Source organism: Oncorhynchus kisutch, unplaced genomic scaffold, assembly GCF_002021735.2.
Source record: "Oncorhynchus kisutch isolate 150728-3 unplaced genomic scaffold, Okis_V2 scaffold4062, whole genome shotgun sequence".
Classification (NCBI taxonomy): Eukaryota; Metazoa; Chordata; class Actinopteri; order Salmoniformes; family Salmonidae; genus Oncorhynchus; species Oncorhynchus kisutch.
Window position 1 is genome coordinate 23,792 of NW_022266007.1, and position 20,879 is coordinate 44,670.

The 20,879-nt window shown below is 47.4% G+C and overlaps 1 protein-coding gene across 1 annotated transcript in view; it reads right to left on the bottom strand.

Annotated features, from left to right (window-relative positions):
• Positions 1–1,638: 1,638 nt before the first annotated feature.
• Positions 1,639–20,879, bottom strand: part of LOC116352894 (exocyst complex component 4-like) — a 40,488-nt gene continuing 21,247 nt past the window's right edge. Inside the window, exons 5-7 of the mRNA XM_031822077.1 lie at positions 20,466–20,575; positions 15,144–15,390; positions 1,639–2,002 (exon numbers count right to left, since the gene is read on the bottom strand). Of these exons, the coding sequence (XP_031677937.1) occupies positions 1,654–2,002; positions 15,144–15,390; positions 20,466–20,575 (706 nt within the window). The 3' untranslated portion in view covers positions 1,639–1,653. The remainder of the gene's footprint in view (positions 2,003–15,143; positions 15,391–20,465; positions 20,576–20,879) is intronic.

The window sequence follows — 20,879 nt, forward strand, 5'->3', positions numbered from 1 at the left end:
AGGGTGGCGCAGTGGTCTAGGACACTGCATCGCAGTGCTAACTGTGCCACCAGAGACTCTGGGTTCGCGCTGTGTTAAAGAAGCAGTGCGGCTTGGTTGGGTTGTGTTTTGGAGGACGCATGGCTTTTGACTTTCGTCTCTCCCGAGCCCGTAGGGGATTGTAGCGATGAGACAAGATAGTAACTACTAGCAATTGGATACCACGAAATTGGGGAGAAAAGGGTGTACATTTTTTTATTTATTTTTTTAACAAAAAAATAACGTATTATTTAAAAAAATGTATTATGCTGACTACAAAAGGCAAGACTCACTGACATTCTGTCTGCTTTCCCAGTCCTACAGCCCTGGGCTGCATATAAAGAAAACAGATAGATTTTTACAATGAACGTGTAGTCAATCCACATTAGTAAAGCTTGTGGTCACTAACGGTAAGGCTATATGGGTTTGTGTCATTGGAAGCCTAATCCATACAGACCAAGCTACATGACAGCAGACTGGTCTGGAGAGAACAGTCAGAGACCATATCTCGAAAACCAGTCCTAGAACCATGATGTGGATCCTCACTCCTCCATCTGTAGTTTAACTGTAGACTCTTTAATGCTCAGAGCTCAAGCTGGAGCCCAGCCATCACTCACATGTGTGCCGGGATAATACCCTGGAGCTCCACCTCACAATGACTCCCTCCACAGGGGACAGCTAGCTTCACCTTACTGGAACGCTTCCCCAGCGTAACTGGCTGTTCCCGAGCCAACGTCCCCTCTGGCTGCTCCGTTTCATCATCAGACCTGTGTGCCGTTCTCATCCTTCCCCTCGTTTCCACACTTCACTACACTCTGAAATGTGTCCACCTACACACAGGCTTACGTCTTAGAACGCGACGGAAGAAATCAAGCGCTACGGATTTCATCATCGTGTCATATTAGGAATCGAAAAAAATACTAAATATACAGTGGGGTTGATGTTAGTTGTGACACACACAGGAACAGGCACTTCCCCTGATTGCCTGGTTTAATTGCAGTCCTTTAATTGGTGCGTGTCGGCTGCACTGTGTTTGCTCTCTGCTCCCGTCTGATTGGCTGAGATGATGAGCAGCTGTTTGGAAGTGACCTATGACAGATCCCTGAGGAACGCCCATGTAAGGCAGGCACCCCCAGCACTCACTGACCAGACTAGGGGAGAGAGTTTTTGTGTGTGCTTGTTTGAATATGTGTGTTTTTCAATGTGTTTTTTTTTATACACGTGTGTGTACTCTCAGCACTCGTTCCACAAGAATAATCTCTTCTTTGAAAAGAAAGACAACATTGACTGGCTGCACAAACGAGTGTTGGGTGAAACACTGCCAGGATTCCTAGCTGGATGCACAACACACACAGAGGTAACAGCATTCTCTCAAGGAATTAGCCTACATCCCTCCTGCTATGGATACGACATGCTTTCACAGTCACACCCCCCCCGGGCCGCATATGAAGAAACAGATTGATTTCTACAATGAACGTGTACAGTAAATAGTCAATCTGCATTAGTAAAGATTTGTGTCACTCAAGGTAAAGCTATATCTGTTTTTGTCATTGTCGTTGATGTCAAACAGAGTCTTGTCTCTCCTAGTTAACATCATGTGTGATCATTCCTGCTCATGGAAGCCTAATCTATGCTTCAGTCTAAAGGTTTAACCACATGTGTGCAAATCATCTGCTGCAATATCATCCGTGAATCTTTATGATACACAGAACGGCAGATGGATCTTTGTAGATATTTTTTATTTGTGTGTGGTGCAGGGATTCGGGACTGTGATGGACTCAAAAGTTGACATTTTAAACTTGAACTGACCTGGAGCACGGTCTGGATCTTAGCAGAGACGTCGGCTAGCTCATAGAGCTTGATGCCCTCCTGGGCTCCGTTGGGGGACACCACGATCTGCTGCAGGTGGGCCAGCACCACACTGTGGGCCGCAGCCACCGCGTTGAACTTGTCAAACAGCAGCTCCAGCAGTTCCAGCAGCAGCCTGCAGAGGGCAGCAGAGATAGAGGCTGTGGTGAGGACGGCTGGTGGGACAACAGGTGAAGAAGCTGCGATACACAGACAAAACATTGGCCCTGCTAGAATACTCAAAATGCCTCCTTCCTTCCTTCTGAAATGACTTCGAGGAAAGGAATGATACAGTTGAAGAGTATTGGAACAGGGCCCTAAGATGCAGCAGGTACTAAGGCCCAGTTTGAATTCCTTTCAAATGCATCCCTTCTTCCATCCTAGGGTTTTACCTCAGTGTTAGAGTGATTACATTAAGGAAGGGAGAACGGTTGATATTCAAACAGCAATTCCAACTGTTCTTATCAATTCATCCCAGGTCAGTTGTATTGTGAGGCTCACACAGGTTTAGAGTTAGAACAGAGGCAAAGACAACTGATCCTGGACCACTGATGGTGGACCATCAGGAGGTCTCTCCATGGCAGCACCACTCCTGTCAGCCTCCAGGTCTAAAAGCTCCTCTCTAATCTCATTGACTCTCATTCAATAACTGACTACTAACAGACAAGCTAATGCACAGCAGTCAAAACCATTCTGACCTCAGCTCAATGCTAAAGCTAAATAATGAATTTATATTTCTGATTCGAACCTGCTCGTTTGTAGAGTACTTCAGCTCTTCAGCCTCCACCAGTCCACACAAGGACCAATGGAGGGAACATTCAATAAGTGTTCTTTTAATTGTGGTTGATAAGTGCATATATCTGTTGCAACAGGAGTGGAGCACTTCGTTGTAGTAAGGTACTCTACATATCAGAGGTATTTAACAATGTAAACATTCTCTCTAAGCATAGTGTATTCTGACCTGAAATATACAACACTAGAGCCTATAGAGGACAAGTGACCAAACAGGTACTGAAGTCAAGCCGTCAGCCCACCGAGCCAGGCATTAGCTGTCAGTTTAGAGTCTCCTCAGGCCAGATGAGGCTTTGTACATGTGACGTTAACCAACCTGCCTCAGCAACAATTACAATTCATTAGCTTAATAAACATTCATAAATCTAGTTCAATCGGCAGGCAAAAGGAGTCGCATCCAGGTAGTTTGGGCTGAGCGGTTGAAAAGAACAGTCTAGGTACTGGCAGAGTGCTTCCCCAGTCACACAGAGGCAGCTGGCTCTGACTACAATTAGCAGCATCTGTCAAAGTCTCTGGTTCCACTAGGACTCACACACATCTGGTGGTCTTTTGTTTTCAGGGATGTGGGGACACTTCTGACTTTATTTACTGAGGAAGGTGGGGCTGAACGGTACACATACACCAGAGGAGGTACTGTGTGGAATGACTAGTGAGTGAATGACTGAGAGTTTGGGAGAGACACGGGGTCTTTGCCTACCTTTTTAAACTTTACACCAATGTTACATGAAAACATTTGGGTGGTGGAAAATGAAGGAGAGAGATGGATGGAGGGTGTTTGGTTGGTAGTCCATCACTAGACTGGTAGACAGGGAGGGAGGATGTTATGAATGGTTAGGGACAGACAGGATGTATGTTATGAATGGTTAGGGACAGAGACAGGCAGGATGTATGTTATGAATGGTTAGGGACAGAGACAGGGAGGATGTATGTTATGAATGGTTAGGGACAGGCAGACAGGGAGGATGTATGTTATGAATGGTTAGGGACAGACAGACAGGGAGGATGTATGTTATGAATGGTTAGGGACAGAGACAGGGAGGATGTATGTTATGAATGGTTAGGGACAGAGACAGGGAGAATGTATGTTATGAATGGTTAGGGACAGACAGGATGTATGTTATGAATGGTTAGGGACAGAGACAGGGAGGATGTATGTTATGAATGGTTAGGGACAGAGACAGGGAGGATGTATGTTATGAATGGTTAGGGACAGAGACAGGGAGAATGTATGTTATGAATGGTTAGGGACAGACAGGATGTATGTTATGAATGGTTAGGGACAGGCAGACAGGCAGGATGTATGTTATGAATGGTTAGGGACAGACAGACAGGGAGGATGTATGTTATGAATGGTTAGGGACAGAGACAGGGAGGATGTATGTTATGAATGGTTAGGGACAGGCAGACAGGGAGGATGTATGTTATGAATGGTTAGGGACAGACAGACAGGGAGGATGTATGTTATGAATGGTTAGGGACAGAGACAGGGAGGATGTATGTTATGAATGGTTAGGGACAGAGACAGGGAGAATGTATGTTATGAATGGTTAGGGACAGACAGGATGTATGTTATGAATGGTTAGGGACAGAGACAGGGAGGATGTATGTTATGAATGGTTAGGGACAGAGACAGGGAGGATGTATGTTATGAATGGTTAGGGACAGAGACAGGGAGAATGTATGTTATGAATGGTTAGGGACAGACAGGATGTATGTTATGAATGGTTAGGGACAGGCAGACAGGCAGGATGTATGTTATGAATGGTTAGGACAGACAGACAGACAGACAGACAGACAGACAGACAGACAGGCAGGATGTATGTTATGAATGGTTAGGGACAGAGACAGGGAGGATGTATGTTATGAATGGTTAGGGACAGGCAGACAGGCAGGATGTATGTTATGAATGGTTAGGACAGACAGACAGACAGACAGACAGACAGACAGACAGGCAGGATGTATGTTATGAATGGTTAGGGACAGAGACAGGGAGGATGTATGTTATGAATGGTTAGGGACAGAGACAGGGAGGATGTATGTTATGAATGGTTAGGGACAGAGACAGGATGTATGTTATGAATGGTTAGGGACAGGCAGACAGGGAGGATGTATGTTATGAATGGTTAGGGACAGAGACAGGGAGGATGTATGTTATGAATGGTTAGGGACAGACAGACAGGGAGGATGTATGTTATGAATGGTTAGGGACAGAGACAGGGAGGATGTATGTTATGAATGGTTAGGGACAGAGACAGGGAGGATGTATGTTATGAATGGTTAGGGACAGACAGACAGGGAGGATGTATGTTATGAATGGTTAGGGACAGAGACAGGGAGGATGTATGTTATGAATGGTTAGGGACAGAGACAGGGAGGATGTATGTTATGAATGGTTAGGGACAGACAGACAGGGAGGGTGTATGTTATGAATGGTTAGGGACAGAGACAGGGAGGATGTATGTTATGAATGGTTAGGGACAGAGACAGGGAGGATGTATGTTATGAATGGTTAGGGACAGAGACAGGGAGGATGTATGTTATGAATGGTTAGGGACAGAGACAGGGAGGATGTATGTTATGAATGGTTAGGGACAGACAGGATGTATGTTATGAATGGTTAGGGACAGAGACAGGGAGGATGTATGTTATGAATGGTTAGGGACAGACAGGATGTATGTTATGAATGGTTAGGGACAGAGACAGGGAGGATGTATGTTATGAATGGTTAGGGACAGAGACAGGGAGGATGTATGTTATGAATGGTTAGGGACAGAGACAGGGAGGATGTATGTTATGAATGGTTAGGGACAGAGACAGGGAGGATGTATGTTATGAATGGTTAGGGACAGGCAGACAGACAGGATGTATGTTATGAATGGTTAGGGACAGAGACAGACAGGATGTATGTTATGAATGGTTAGGGACAGAGACAGACAGGATGTATGTTATGAATGGTTAGGGACAGAGACAGACAGGATGTATGTTATGAATGGTTAGGGACAGAGACAGACAGGATGTATGTTATGAATGGTTAGGGACAGAGACAGACAGGATGTATGTTATGAATGGTTAGGGACAGAGACAGACAGGATGTATGTTATGAATGGTTAGGGACAGAGACAGACAGGATGTATGTTATGAATGGTTAGGGACAGAGACAGACAGGATGTATGTTATGAATGGTTAGGGACAGACACAGACAGGATGTATGTTATGAATGGTTAGGGACAGACAGACAGGGAGGATGTATGTTATGAATGGTTAGGGACAGACAAAATGTATGTTATGAATGGTTAGGGACAGAGAGGATGTATGTTATGAATGGTTAGGGACAGAGACAGGGAGGATGTATGTTATGAATGGTTAGGGACAGAGACAGGCAGGATGTATGTTATGAATGGTTAGGGACAGAGACAGGGAGGATGTATGTTATGAATGGTTAGGGACAGAGACAGACAGGATGTATGTTATGAATGGTTAGGGACAGACAGGATGTATGTTATGAATGGTTAGGGACAGAGACAGGGAGGATGTATGTTATGAATGGTTAGGGACAGAGACAGACAGGATGTATGTTATGAATGGTTAGGGACAGAGACAGACAGGATGTATGTTATGAATGGTTAGGGACAGAGACAGACAGGATGTATGTTATGAATGGTTAGGGACAGAGACAGACAGGATGTATGTTATGAATGGTTAGGGACAGAGACAGACAGGATGTATGTTATGAATGGTTAGGGACAGAGACAGACAGGATGTATGTTATGAATGGTTAGGGACAGAGACAGACAGGATGTATGTTATGAATGGTTAGGGACAGAGACAGACAGGATGTATGTTATGAATGGTTAGGGACAGAGACAGGGAGGATGTATGTTATGAATGGTTAGGGACAGAGACAGGGAGGATGTATGTTATGAATGGTTAGGGACAGAGACAGGGAGGATGTATGTTATGAATGGTTAGGGACAGAGACAGGGAGGATGTATGTTATGAATGGTTAGGGACAGAGACAGGGAGGATGTATGTTATGAATGGTTAGGGACAGAGACAGGGAGGATGTATGTTATGAATGGTTAGGGACAGAGACAGGGAGGATGTATGTTATGAATGGTTAGGGACAGAGACAGGGAGGATGTATGTTATGAATGGTTAGGGACAGAGACAGGGAGGATGTATGTTATGAATGGTTAGGGACAGAGACAGGGAGGATGTATGTTATGAATGGTTAGGGACAGAGACAGGGAGGATGTATGTTATGAATGGTTAGGGACAGAGACAGGGAGGATGTATGTTATGAATGGTTAGGGACAGAGACAGGGAGGATGTATGTTATGAATGGTTAGGGACAGACAGGATGTATGTTATGAATGGTTAGGGACAGAGACAGGGAGGATGTATGTTATGAATGGTTAGGGACAGGCAGACAGGGAGGATGTATGTTATGAATGGTTAGGGACAGAGACAGACAGGATGTATGTTATGAATGGTTAGGGACAGAGACAGACAGGATGTATGTTATGAATGGTTAGGGACAGAGACAGACAGGATGTATGTTATGAATGGTTAGGGACAGAGACAGACAGGATGTATGTTATGAATGGTTAGGGACAGAGACAGACAGGATGTATGTTATGAATGGTTAGGGACAGAGACAGACAGGATGTATGTTATGAATGGTTAGGGACAGAGACAGACAGGATGTATGTTATGAATGGTTAGGGACAGAGACAGGGAGGATGTATGTTATGAATGGTTAGGGACAGAGACAGGGAGGATGTATGTTATGAATGGTTAGGGACAGAGACAGGGAGGATGTATGTTATGAATGGTTAGGGACAGAGACAGGGAGGATGTATGTTATGAATGGTTAGGGACAGAGACAGGGAGGATGTATGTTATGAATGGTTAGGGACAGAGACAGGGAGGATGTATGTTATGAATGGTTAGGGACAGAGACAGGGAGGATGTATGTTATGAATGGTTAGGGACAGAGACAGGGAGGATGTATGTTATGAATGGTTAGGGACAGAGACAGGGAGGATGTATGTTATGAATGGTTAGGGACAGAGACAGGGAGGATGTATGTTATGAATGGTTAGGGACAGAGACAGGGAGGATGTATGTTATGAATGGTTAGGGACAGAGACAGGGAGGATGTATGTTATGAATGGTTAGGGACAGAGACAGGGAGGATGTATGTTATGAATGGTTAGGGACAGACAGGATGTATGTTATGAATGGTTAGGGACAGAGACAGGGAGGATGTATGTTATGAATGGTTAGGGACAGGCAGACAGGGAGGATGTATGTTATGAATGGTTAGGGACAGAGACAAATCACAATGAGACATACCTCAGTGAGCATGAGGGGTCCATCTTATGTGGTGAGGAGATACAATGGGATCTCTTCCACACACACACACACACACTTGCTCACATATACACACACACAGCCCCCCCCACCAGGTTCTGACCTTTCACCTGTTCTCTTCCCTCATCCCTCATTCGATGTGATGAATCTCTGGTTTTCCAGAGCAGAGAAGGAGAGAGAGAGCCCCATTCCCCTCGTTATCTCACACAGCAGGCCATTCTAATAGATCTCATTTCCCAGAAGGATGGAGGACACGGACACCCAGGTGATGGACGACAGAAAGAGGGGCTCCGGAGCGAGGAGGGATCACGCACTGCGGTCAAGCGCCCATTCAGGGTGTGTGTGTGTATGTGTTTAAGTGTGAATTAGTCTGTGTGTTAATACATATGTGTGTGTTGAGTGAAAGAGAATGTGTGTGTGTGTGTGTGTGTGTGTGTGTGTGTGTGTGTGTGTGTGTGTGTGTGTGTGTGTGTGTGTGTGTGTGTGTTTAGCATGCAGTGTCAGGTGGGCTAGCTGGGACCCTAACTCACCCAGGAGAATGTTATTTATTGTCGCCTGTAGTGTCTTCACAGGAACCATCAAGCTAAGTGACTGTGCCAGGTCATCACCCCGACACACACACAACACTGGCCATATGAAATAAACTGGCTATATGATCAGCCATAGTCCATAACATGGCTAGTTGCATCATCAGACATACTGTATGTACCAGGGTAGCAACATTCCCAGGCTTCGAACCCGGATTTCTAGAAAACCTGGGAATTTGGGGAAAGTTGTCAGAACATTGCAAGTCTAACCAGGATAAAAACCAACAGATCTTCAATATGACAATCCAATATGTCTGTGACACCATCTGAGTAGCGATCACCATGTCAACCAAATTCCTCTATTAGATTAGAAGAGACAAAGCACAGGACATCTGTATGCTGTGTTTAAATCAATGGACTGCACACTGAGGATGTTTAACAGGAACCCTTCAGAGACACTGTGTAATACACTGGGCATTATCTACTGAACAGCACCATCTATGTGTTGCTCATTACGCAAGAAAGAACACCTTGCTACACTACTTATATAGAGGTTTCCATAGCAACGGGCCTCGGCTTGAACTTGCGTGTGTGCGTACATACACACAGTAAAGTAAAAAGGATATGGAGAAGGTGGGGTTGAAAACAAGCTGCACTGCATTGTCCTATATTGGAGTCAGATGAGATTCAGCACACGGTGGGAGCCAAGGCCTGACCAAACATCTGACAGACTAAGTGTTGTTGTTCTATCTTTTAAATGCTACAACATCAATGGACTGTGTGTGTGTGTGTGTGTGTGTGTGTGTGTGTGTGTGTGTGTGTGTGTGTGTGTGTGTGTGTGTGTGTGTGTGTGTGTCTATCTTGGCATGTTTATGTTTAAAGCAGCAGTGTGTTTGTTTCTTCATGGTCTGGCAGGTGTTGTCCCAAATGTCCTGCCACTACTGTGTTTAACACCTGATTGGCTGTCTGACTAGACGTCTGACTATCACTGGTGTTGCATAGCGTCCCAAAAAGTTGTCCCCTTCTTTTTGCCCTTGTTCACTCCCCTTAACAGATCGGAGACTAACTGGGTAGGTGTTAAAACTCTACCTAGTTTCCTCCATATTGACTAACTGGGTAGGTGTTAAAACTCTACCTAGTTTCCTCCATATTGACTAACTGGGTAGGTGTTAAAACTCTACCTAGTTTCCTCCATGTTGACTAAAAGGGTAGGTGTTAAAACTCTACCTAGTTTCCTCCATGTTGACTAACTGGGTAGGTGTTAAAACTCTACCTAGTTTCCTCCATATTGACTAACTGGGTAGGTGTTAAAACTACCTAGTTTCCTCCATATTGACTAACTGGGTAGGTGTTAAAACTCTACCTAGTTTCCTCCATATTGACTAACTGGGTAGGTGTTAAAACTCTACCTAGTTGCCTCCATATTGACTAACTGGGTAGGTGTTAAAACTCTACCTAGTTGCCTCCATATAGACTAACTGGGTAGGTGTTAAAACTCTACTTAGTTTCCTCCATAATGCCTTCACCTATCCATTCGTGTCAGATCCGTGAAGGGGAGTTTGAAACTAGGAAAGAGGAGAGGGAGATAACCTTTCTGGAATGAAATGCAGCCAAGGCCTCAGCACTAACCTAAACCCAGTAGCCACAATGCTTCAGGACAGGTGAACCAACGACCACCTCTTGAAACATGGACAACGGCTCGGTTTAGAGGGCACAAGATACACACACAGACACGGTGAAAACAGACGGAGAGACAACGAGAGAAACGGAGGCCAAGAAAAACAAGTGTTCATCTCAGCTGAAGGTAAGTGCTTTCTGAAGTGCCATTATTATATCTCTTCTCTTCCAGGAGCTTTTGCTTTCCTGGTTTTTCTCTGCGGAGTGAATGAATGCTGAGGGAAAAAGCAGAGGCTGGGTCTTGTCTTTCTAGATTACTCCATTTCCTTAAATGAGGGAGTTATGAATACCGTGTGGGGAAACAGATGGAATTGATCCAATGGGGTACAATAGAGGTGGAGGAGAGGGAGAACAGAGGAGGCTGAGGAGAGGGAGAACAGAGGAGGCTGAGGAGAGGGAGAACAGAGGAGGCTGAGGAGAGGGAGAACAGAGGAGGCTGAGGAGAGGGAGAACAGGGGAGGCTGAGGAGATGGAGAACAGGGGAGGCTGAGGAGAGGGAGAACAGAGGAGGCTGAGGAGAGGGAGAACAGAGGAGGCTGAGGAGATGGAGAACAGAGGAGGCTGAGGAGATGGAGAACAGAGGAGATGGAGAACAGGGGAGATGGAGAACAGAGGAGGCTGAGGAGATGGAGAACAGGGGAGGCTGAGGAGATGGAGAACAGGGGAGGCTGAGGAGATGGAGAACAGGGGAGGCTGAGGAGATGGAGAACAGGGGAGGCTGAGGAGATGGAGAACAGGGGAGGCTGAGGAGATGGAGAACAGGGGAGGCTGAGGAGATGGAGAACAGGGGAGGCTGAGGAGATGGAGAACAGGGGAAGCTGAGGAGAGGGAGAACAGGGGAGGCTGAGGAGATGGAGAACAGGGGAAGCTGAGGAGAGGGTGTGCTTAACTGTTTGCTTTATTAGGGTTTCCACAATGAGATGCGGAGAGAGAGGGAGGTGAGGATAGAGACTAATCAAAAATCATTTTCTAGCAGTTCACTCGCTCCCAAAACACCCTTGTCGTACTCACTCTGTCTAAAGCTAAAGAGCTTGGAAAGAAAAGCCCGGGATTCAAGTGAAACTTGTCTCTTCTTGCTTGATGGTTTGTTTGCTTATTAGTGATGGAGACACAGACCCATACAGTACCTCTCCTCACACATACAGTACCTCTCCTCAGACACATACAGTACCTCTCCTCACACATACAGTACCTCTCCTCCCCTGTTCCTACCTCACCTCAGACCCATACAGTACCTCTCCTCAGACCCATACAGTACCTCTCCTCAGACACATACAGTACCTCTCCTCAGACACATACAGTACCTCTCCTCAGACACATACAGTACCTCTCCTCAGACACATACAGTACCTCTCCTCAGACACATACAGTACCTCTCCTCAGACACATACAGTACCTCTCCTCAGACACATACAGTACCTCTCCTCAGACACATACAGTACCTCTCCTCAGACACATACAGTACCTCTCCTCAGACACATACAGTACCTCTCCTCAGACACATACAGTACCTCTCCTCAGACACATACAGTACCTCTCCTCAGACACATACAGTACCTCTCCTCAGACACATACAGTACCTCTCCTCACACATACAGTACCTCTCCTCAGACACATACAGTACCTCTCCTCCACTGTTCCTACCTCACCTTAGCCAGTGAGTTGGACAAAACTATACACCCAAAGGCCCTGTTTGAAAACCCACAATGCATCCTTCCCTCCTTGAAGAAATCACAAATTCCACATGATTGGATAGGTAAAAATCGAGGGTTTCACTTCATAGCTCTCACCTATCCAGTCATGTGAGATTAGTGGTCACTTCAAGGAAGGAAAGGCTGCTGGTCTGCTATCCCACCCTCCACCCCTACCTCCATCTCTCCCTACCTGCATCTTTACCTGCATCCTGCCTTCCTTCCACCCCTACCTCCATCTCTCCCTACCTGCATCTTTACCTGCATCCTGCCTTCCCTCCACCCCTACCTCCATCTCTCCCTACCTGCATCCTGCCTTCCCTCCAGCCCTACCTCCATCTCTCCCTACCTGCATCCTGCCTTCCCTCCTCCCCTACCTCCATCTCTCCCTACCTGCATCTTTACCTGCATCCTGCCTTCCCTCCACCCCTACCTCCATCTCTCCCTACCTGCATCTTTACCTGCATCCTGCCTTCCCTCCACCCCTACCTCCATCTCTCCCTACCTGCATCCTGCCTTCCCTCCACCCCTACCTCCATCTCTCCCTACCTGCATCTTTACCTGCATCCTGCCTTCCCTCCACCCCTTCCTCCATCTCTCCCTACCTGCATCTTTACCTGCATCCTGCCTTCCCTCCACCCCTACCTCCATCTCTCCCTACCTGCATCTTTACCTGCATCCTGCCTTCCCTCCTCCCCTACCTCCATCTCTCCCTACCTGCATCTTTACCTGCATCCTGCCTTCCCTCCACCCCTACCTCCATCTCTCCCTACCTGCATCCTGCCTTCCCTCCACCCCTACCTCCATCTCTCCCTACCTGCATCTTTACCTGCATCCTGCCTTCCCTCCACCCCTACCTCCATCTCTCCCTACCTGCATCTTTACCTGCATCCTGCCTTCCCTCCTCCTCCACCCCTACCTCCATCTCTCCCTACCTGCATCTTTACCTGCATCCTGCCTTCCCTCCTCCTCCACCCCTACCTGCATCTTTACCTGCATCCTGCCTTCCCTCCTCCCCTACCTCCATCTTTCCCTACCTGCATCTTTACCTGCATCCTGCCTTCCCTCCTCCCCTACCTCCATCTTTCCCTACCTGCATCTTTACCTGCATCCTGCCTTCCCTCCACCCCTACCTCCATCTCTCCCTACCTGCATCTTTACCTGCATCCTGCCTTCCCTCCTCCTCCACCTGCATCTGCATCTTTACCTGCATCCTGCCTTCCCTCCTCCTCCACCTGCATCTTTACCTGCATCCTGCCTTCCCTCCTCCTCCACCTGCATCTTTACCTGCATCCTGCCTTCCCTCCTCCTCCACCTGCATCTTTACCTGCATCCTGCCTTCCCTCCTCCTCCACCTGCATCTTTACCTGCATCCTGCCTTCCCTCCTCCTCCACCCCTACCTGCATCTTTACCTGCACCCCTCCATCCCACCTTCCCTCCCAGCCTTCCCTCCACCCCTACCTCCATCTCTCCCTACCTGCATCCTGCCTTCCCTCCACCCCTACCTCCATCTCTCCCTACCTGCATCTTTACCTGCATCCTGCCTTCCCTCCACCCCTACCTCCATCTCTCCCTACCTGCATCTTTACCTGCATCCTGCCTTCCCTCCACCCCTACCTCCATCTCTCCCTACCTGCATCTTTACCTGCATCCTGCCTTCCCTCCTCCCCTACCTCCATCTCTCCCTACCTGCATCTTTACCTGCATCCTGCCTTCCCTCCTCCCCTACCTCCATCTCTCCCTACCTGCATCTTTACCTGCATCCTGCCTTCCCTCCACCCCTACCTCCATCTCTCCCTACCTGCATCCTGCCTTCCCTCCACCCCTACCTCCATCTCTCCCTACCTGCATCTTTACCTGCATCCTGCCTTCCCTCCTCCTCCACCCCTACCTGCATCTTTACCTGCACCCCTCCATCCCACCTTCCCTCCCAGCCTTCCCTCCACCCCTACCTCCATCTCTCCCTACCTGCATCCTGCCTTCCCTCCACCCCTACCTCCATCTCTCCCTACCTGCATCTTTACCTGCATCCTGCCTTCCCTCCACCCCTACCTCCATCTCTCCCTACCTGCATCTTTACCTGCATCCTGCCTTCCCTCCACCCCTACCTCCATCTCTCCCTACCTGCATCTTTACCTGCATCCTGCCTTCCCTCCTCCCCTACCTCCATCTCTCCCTACCTGCATCTTTACCTGCATCCTGCCTTCCCTCCTCCCCTACCTCCATCTCTCCCTACCTGCATCTTTACCTGCATCCTGCCTTCCCTCCACCCCTACCTCCATCTCTCCCTACCTGCATCCTGCCTTCCCTCCACCCCTACCTCCATCTCTCCCTACCTGCATCTTTACCTGCATCCTGCCTTCCCTCCACCCCTACCTCCATCTCTCCCTACCTGCATCTTTACCTGCATCCTGCCTTCCCTCCTCCTCCACCCCTACCTCCATCTCTCCCTACCTGCATCTTTACCTGCATCCTGCCTTCCCTCCTCCTCCACCCCTACCTCCATCTCTCCCTACCTGCATCTTTACCTGCATCCTGCCTTCCCTCCTCCCCTACCTCCATCTTTCCCTACCTGCATCTTTACCTGCATCCTGCCTTCCCTCCTCCCCTACCTCCATCTCTCCCTACCTGCATCTTTACCTGCATCCTGCCTTCCCTCCACCCCTACCTCCATCTCTCCCTACCTGCATCTTTACCTGCATCCTGCCTTCCCTCCTCCTCCACCCCTACCTCCATCTCTCCCTACCTGCATCTTTACCTGCATCCTGCCTTCCCTCCTCCTCCACCCCTACCTCCATCTCTCCCTACCTGCATCTTTACCTGCATCCTGCCTTCCCTCCTCCCCTACCTCCATCTTTCCCTACCTGCATCTTTACCTGCATCCTGCCTTCCCTCCTCCCCTACCTCCATCTTTCCCTACCTGCATCTTTACCTGCATCCTGCCTTCCCTCCACCCCTACCTCCATTTCTCCCTACCTGCATCTTTACCTGCATCCTGCCTTCCCTCCTCCTCCACCTGCATCTGCATCTTTACCTGCATCCTGCCTTCCCTCCTCCTCCACCTGCATCTTTACCTGCATCCTGCCTTCCCTCCTCCTCCACCTGCATCTTTACCTGCATCCTGCCTTCCCTCCTCCTCCACCCCTACCTGCATCTTTACCTGCACCCCTCCATCCCACCTTCCCTCCCAGCCTTCCCTCCACCCCTCCCTACCTGGGCTGGCTCTCTGTGGCTAGGTTCTCTCCTCTCTGGTAGGCGTGATCAGCTATCTGGGTAGTGGATCTCTTCAGTATCTGCTTCAGCTCAGGCTCCAGGCGCTCCATGATGGCCTTGACAGCCTCAGGGATCTTCTTGAGCTTGGCCAGGCCTTTGATGAGGACGCCCATGAACTCTTGGGTGTTCTCCTCCGGGTGCACGTCAGGGTCCTCGCGGGCCTCGTGGTGCGCCTGCAGCTCACGCACTGAAAGAGGGAGTGACGCAGAGTGTGAGAGAAGAGATAGATAGATAGATAGATAGATAGATAGATAGATAGATAGATAGATAGATAGATAGATAGATAGATAGATAGATAGATAGATAGATAGATAGATAGATAGATAGATAGATAGATAGATAGATAGATAGATAGATAGATAGATAGATAGATAGATAGATAGATAGATAGATAGATAGATAGATAGATAGATAGATAGATAGATAGATAGATAGATAGATAGATAGATAGATAGATAGATAGATAGATAGATAGATAGATAGATAGATAGATAGATAGATAGATAGATAGATAGATAGATAGATAGATAGATAGATAGATAGATAGATAGATAGATAGATAGATAGATAGATAGATAGATAGATAGATAGATAGATAGATAGATAGATAGAAAACATGGGAAGTGACAGAGGGAGAGGGAGATACAAACACACCCCACAGAGCCCCAGGACAGCAGCACAATTAGATCCAACCAAATCACTGAAAACAAAAAGATAATTACTTGACACATTGGAAATAATTAACAAAAAAACTGAGCAAACTAGAATGCTATTTGGCCCTACACAGAGAGTGCACAGTGGCAGAATACCTGACCACTGTGACTGACCCAAACTTAAGGAAAGATTTAACTATGTACAGACTCATAGCCTTGTACAGAGCATAGCCTTGCTATTGAGAAAGGCCGCCGTAGGCAGACATGGCTCTCAAGAGAAGACAGGCTATGTGCCCACTGCCCACAAAATGAGGTGGAAACTGAGCTGCACTTCCTAACCTCCTGCCCAATGTATGACCATATTAGAGAGACATATTTCCCTCAGATTACACAGATCCACAAAGAATTTGAATACAAATCTAATTTTGATAAACTCCCATATCTACTGGGTGAAATGCCACAGTGTGCCATCACAGCAGCAAGATTTGTGACCTGTTGCCACAAGAAAAGGGCAACCAGTGAAGAACAAACACCATTGTAAATACACCCCATATTTATGCTTATTTATTTTCCCTTGTGTACTTTAACCATTTGTACATTGTTACAACACTGTATATATATATATATATATATATATATATATATATATATATATATAATATGACATTTGTAATGTCTTCATTGTTTTGAAACTTCTGTATGTGTAATGTTTACTGTTAATTTGTATTGTTTATTTCACTTATGTATATTATCTACCTCACTTGCTTTGGCAATGTTAACACGTTTCCCATGCCAATAAAGCCCTTGAATTGAATTGATACTAGAGCTACAGGATGTGGTACTATTTGACATACTCATGAAACGTTCTAGAGACACAAGAAAGAATGAGTTGTATAGTTGTAACCATCATCATCCATCTTCATAAACATCATCCTAGTCCTACTGTCATCTTTCCTCTCAATGCTATACAGTATTATCATCGCCATAACAACCCTGTACATCTCACCACTCACCACTAGGCGAGCACCTCTTCCTCATCATCACAAACTTGTGAGTGTTTGGATCAAATGAAAACATCCCCACAACACCTCTTCACCTCACTGTTCAGCACCTCAACCCCCCTCTCGCTAAATTGAGAGTAACAGCAGGGCTACGTTTTAATTCCAGTCTGATGATACAGCCTCCGTTTCCCCTTCGAAGCGTTGTAAGCGGGGTACGTTAAGAGAGTTAATGTTTATGTGACGTTAATAGACTTTATTTCTCCTGCCAGCGACTGTACTTTTATCACGTCATAATCACTACAATTACCAGCTACTAAATGATGTGCGCTGAGGCCATTAGACGAAGCAGCGTTGTCGACAGAAGCTGGAGAGTTATGCTGTCGTCATCGCGGCACATGGCACTTAGCACGCGGCGGCGGCGGCTAATTGCTTGCGTTTTGCCGTAATAATGCGAGAGGGAAGTGCAGTTAGCGCAGGGAAATGACTTAGGCCCTGGGTGTGAATTAAGAGGCTTCTCTCTCTCTCTCTACCTGAGTTCGTTCAACTGACTCCATCAACAAACAGCAGCAATTATAGGGGAGAGAGTCATCAGTGGGATGGTAGGCTCAGAGGAGGAGACAGGGGGATGGTAGGCTCAGAGGAGGAGACAGGGGGATGGTAGGCTCAGAGGAGGAGACAGGGGGATGGTAGGCTCAGAGGAGGAGACAGGGGGATGGTAGGCTCAGAGGAGGAGACAGGGGGATGGTAGGCTCAGAGGAGGAGACAGGGGGTTGGTAGGCTCAGAGGAGGAGACAGGGGGTTGGTAGGCTCAGAGGAGGAGACAGGGGGTTGGTAGAGGGAAGATTGGCAGAAGGACAGGGGTAAGGGAAGGGGTTAGGGGTTTCTAAGGCTGGCATTGCGACTGTATTGGAGGTGTGGCTGGCAAAAGGATAGAGGTTAGTGGGGAGAGGAAGAGTGGGGGTCTGGTAATGGCATAGGGGCAGAGGTTAGTGGGGAGAGGAAGAGTGGGGGTCTGGTAATGGCATAGGGACAGAGGTTAGTGGGGAGAGGAAGAGTGGGGGTCTGGTAATGGCATAGGGACAGAGGTTAGTGGGGAGAGGAAGAGTGGGGGTCTGGTAATGGCATAGGGACAGAGGTACACAGGAGGGGCTATGGAGCTGTAACAGTACACCTGCAGTTAGCAGTAGGGTGGCTAGCTGACCAGGTACCGGGGCACACCTGACCTGACAGGGAAGGAGGGTTTAGGCTTGCATTCAAACAAACGTGTTAGGATGGGTTGAGTGGATGGGTGGGTAGGGCCTGGGAGAAAGTTGCAGAGAGAGAGAGAGATTACCAAGATCTCAAGCAAAAATAACTAGACCAGAGAGAAGCTTTTCTTTTTATTTTACCTTTATTTAACTAGGCAAGTCAGTTAACAACTAATTCTTATTTACATTGAATTTGTAGACGCTGTAGGTAACTGTTCCACTGTGGCTTATGAGCATAATGAATGTTATCCACCCCACTGTGCTGACAGGAATACATGGTGACTAATGGGAGATATGGAGGGGTGGCAGCGGATTATGATGTTATGAAAATGTATGTACTTGTATGATAACGCCCTAATAATGCTGTGATGTATGAACGAGTATGATAATGCCCTAATAATGTGGGGATGTATGTACTAGTATGATAATGTCCTAATAATGATGTGATGTTGAACGAGTATGATAATGTCCTAATAATGCTGGGATGTATGTACTAGTATGATAATGTCGTAATAATGATGTGATGTTTAAATGAGTACGACAATGTCCTAATAATGCTGTGATGTATGCACTAGTATGATAATGTCCTAATAATGCCCCGACGCACGTACTAGTACGATAATGCCCTGATAATGCTTTGATGTATGCACTAGTATGATAATGCTCCAATGTGATGTATGTACTGGCATGATAATGGACTGATAATGCTGTGGGATACAATATGTGCTATTATGAAAATGGTCTAGTAATGCTGTGATGTACAGTATGTACTATTATGATAATGGCCTAGTAATAATGTGATGTATGTACTAGTATGATAATGGACTGATAATGCTGTGATGCATGTATTATTATGATAATGGTCTAATAATGTTGTGATGGACAGTATGTACTAATATGATAATGGCCTAATAATCCCGTGATGTATGTACTAGTATGATAATGGACTGATAATGCTGTGATGTATGTATTATTATGATAATGGTCTAATAATGCTGTGATGGACAGTATGTACTAATATGACAGTGGTCTAGTAATGATGTGCTGCATGTACTAGTATGATAATGGGCTGATAATGCTGTGATGGACAGTATGTACTAATATGATAATGGCCTAATAATCCCGTGATGTATGTACTGTGCTGCAAGGGGGAGGAAATACGAGGCATAGATGGAAGAGGGGAGAAGGTGTGCGTGTCATCATGCGTTAGTGCTTGCTGGCGTGTGAATGCCATCAGTGGAGTGTGTGTGAGAGGCAGTGTTATGTACGAGGTGTGTTGAGCCTGCAGCGTTCTCTGGTACACACCCCTAATGACATGCTAATGGATGTAATAACTGCAGCAGTACAGATCCCTGCTAATGATTTCATTATCACTGGGAGCATCGGCAGAATGGAGCGACAGTTGAACACTAACCTGACAACTCTACCACTGTGCTATCCAGGAGACAACTATGTTCCAATAGTTCTCATCAGGTCTCTACAGTATCTCTCTCCATCTACACTATGTTCTCTTTTCTATCTATCCATCTCAACTCCTCTCCCTTTCTCTTCTCCACTCAATATCCAGTTCTCTCCAGTTTCTTACCCACATTATCTCACTGGCTCTCCGTCTCCGTCCGTCCCTCCCTCCCTCCGTCCCCGTCCGTCCATCCCTCCCTCCCTCCCTCCGTCCCTCCCTCCCTCCCTCCCTCCCTCCGTCCATCCCTCCCTCCCTCCCATCCCTCCCTCCCTCCCTCCCCGCCCCTTCCTCCCTCTGTCCCCGTCCCTTCCTCCCTCTGTCCCCGCCCCTTCCTCCCTCTGTCCCCGCCCCTTCCTCCCTCTGTCCCCGCCCCTTCCTCCCTCTGTCCCCGCCCCTTCCTCCCTCTGTCCCCGCCCCTTCCTCCCTCTGTCCCCGCCCCTTCCTCCCTCTGTCCCCGCCCCTTCCTCCCTCTGTCCCCGTCCCTTCCTCCCTCTGTCCCCGTCCCTTCCTCCCTCTGTCCCCGTCCCTTCCTCTCTCTGTCCCCGTCCCTCCCTCCCTCCGTCCTCGTCCCTTCCTCCCTCTGTCCCCGTCCCTCCTCCCTCTGTCCCCGTCCCTCCCTCTCTCTGTCCCCGTCCCTCCCTCTCTCTGTCCCCGTCCCTCACTCTCTCTGTCCCCGTCCCTCACTCTCTCTGTCCCCGTCCCTTCCTCGTCTCCCTCCTCCATGACCCCCTCTCCCTCTCTTGTCCAGTAGTATTCCTAAAACCATTCTACTGGTGGTAATGAAGTAAGGTCAACCTTCCTTTATTAGGTTGGTATAGTGTGCAGGCCCTCATTTAGTACTGCTGTATTCAGCCAAGCAGACATGCATAATGGATGTGTGTTGGACTACCAAGGCTACTTACTGCTGGTGGTCCCTGGGGTGCTGAACTGGGAGGAGTCCATCAGCTTGCGAGGGGTGGACAGGCTGCTGACGTCCAGCTGGGGCAGAGGGGACGTGTCTTTGGTTGTAGAGCTGGAGAAAGTTGAGAAGAGCATCATCAGTCACCATCATCACCCTCATCCTCATTACAAAATTACAATAAAATAAATCAAAACAAATTGCATTTATTTTCAATGACTTCTCACTAAACTGAAAAGTAGAAGCTACTTATTTCAAAATGTTTAATTAATCTTCCTGAATTGTCTGGCTTCAATTTGAATTGAGCCCAACCCTGCTACCCACAACGACAACATTCACCTGAGAGACAAGCAGAGCTTTATAATGAACCTGTTAACAACCTGGATGAACAGAGTCAGCCATGTACCTACCTCAACAC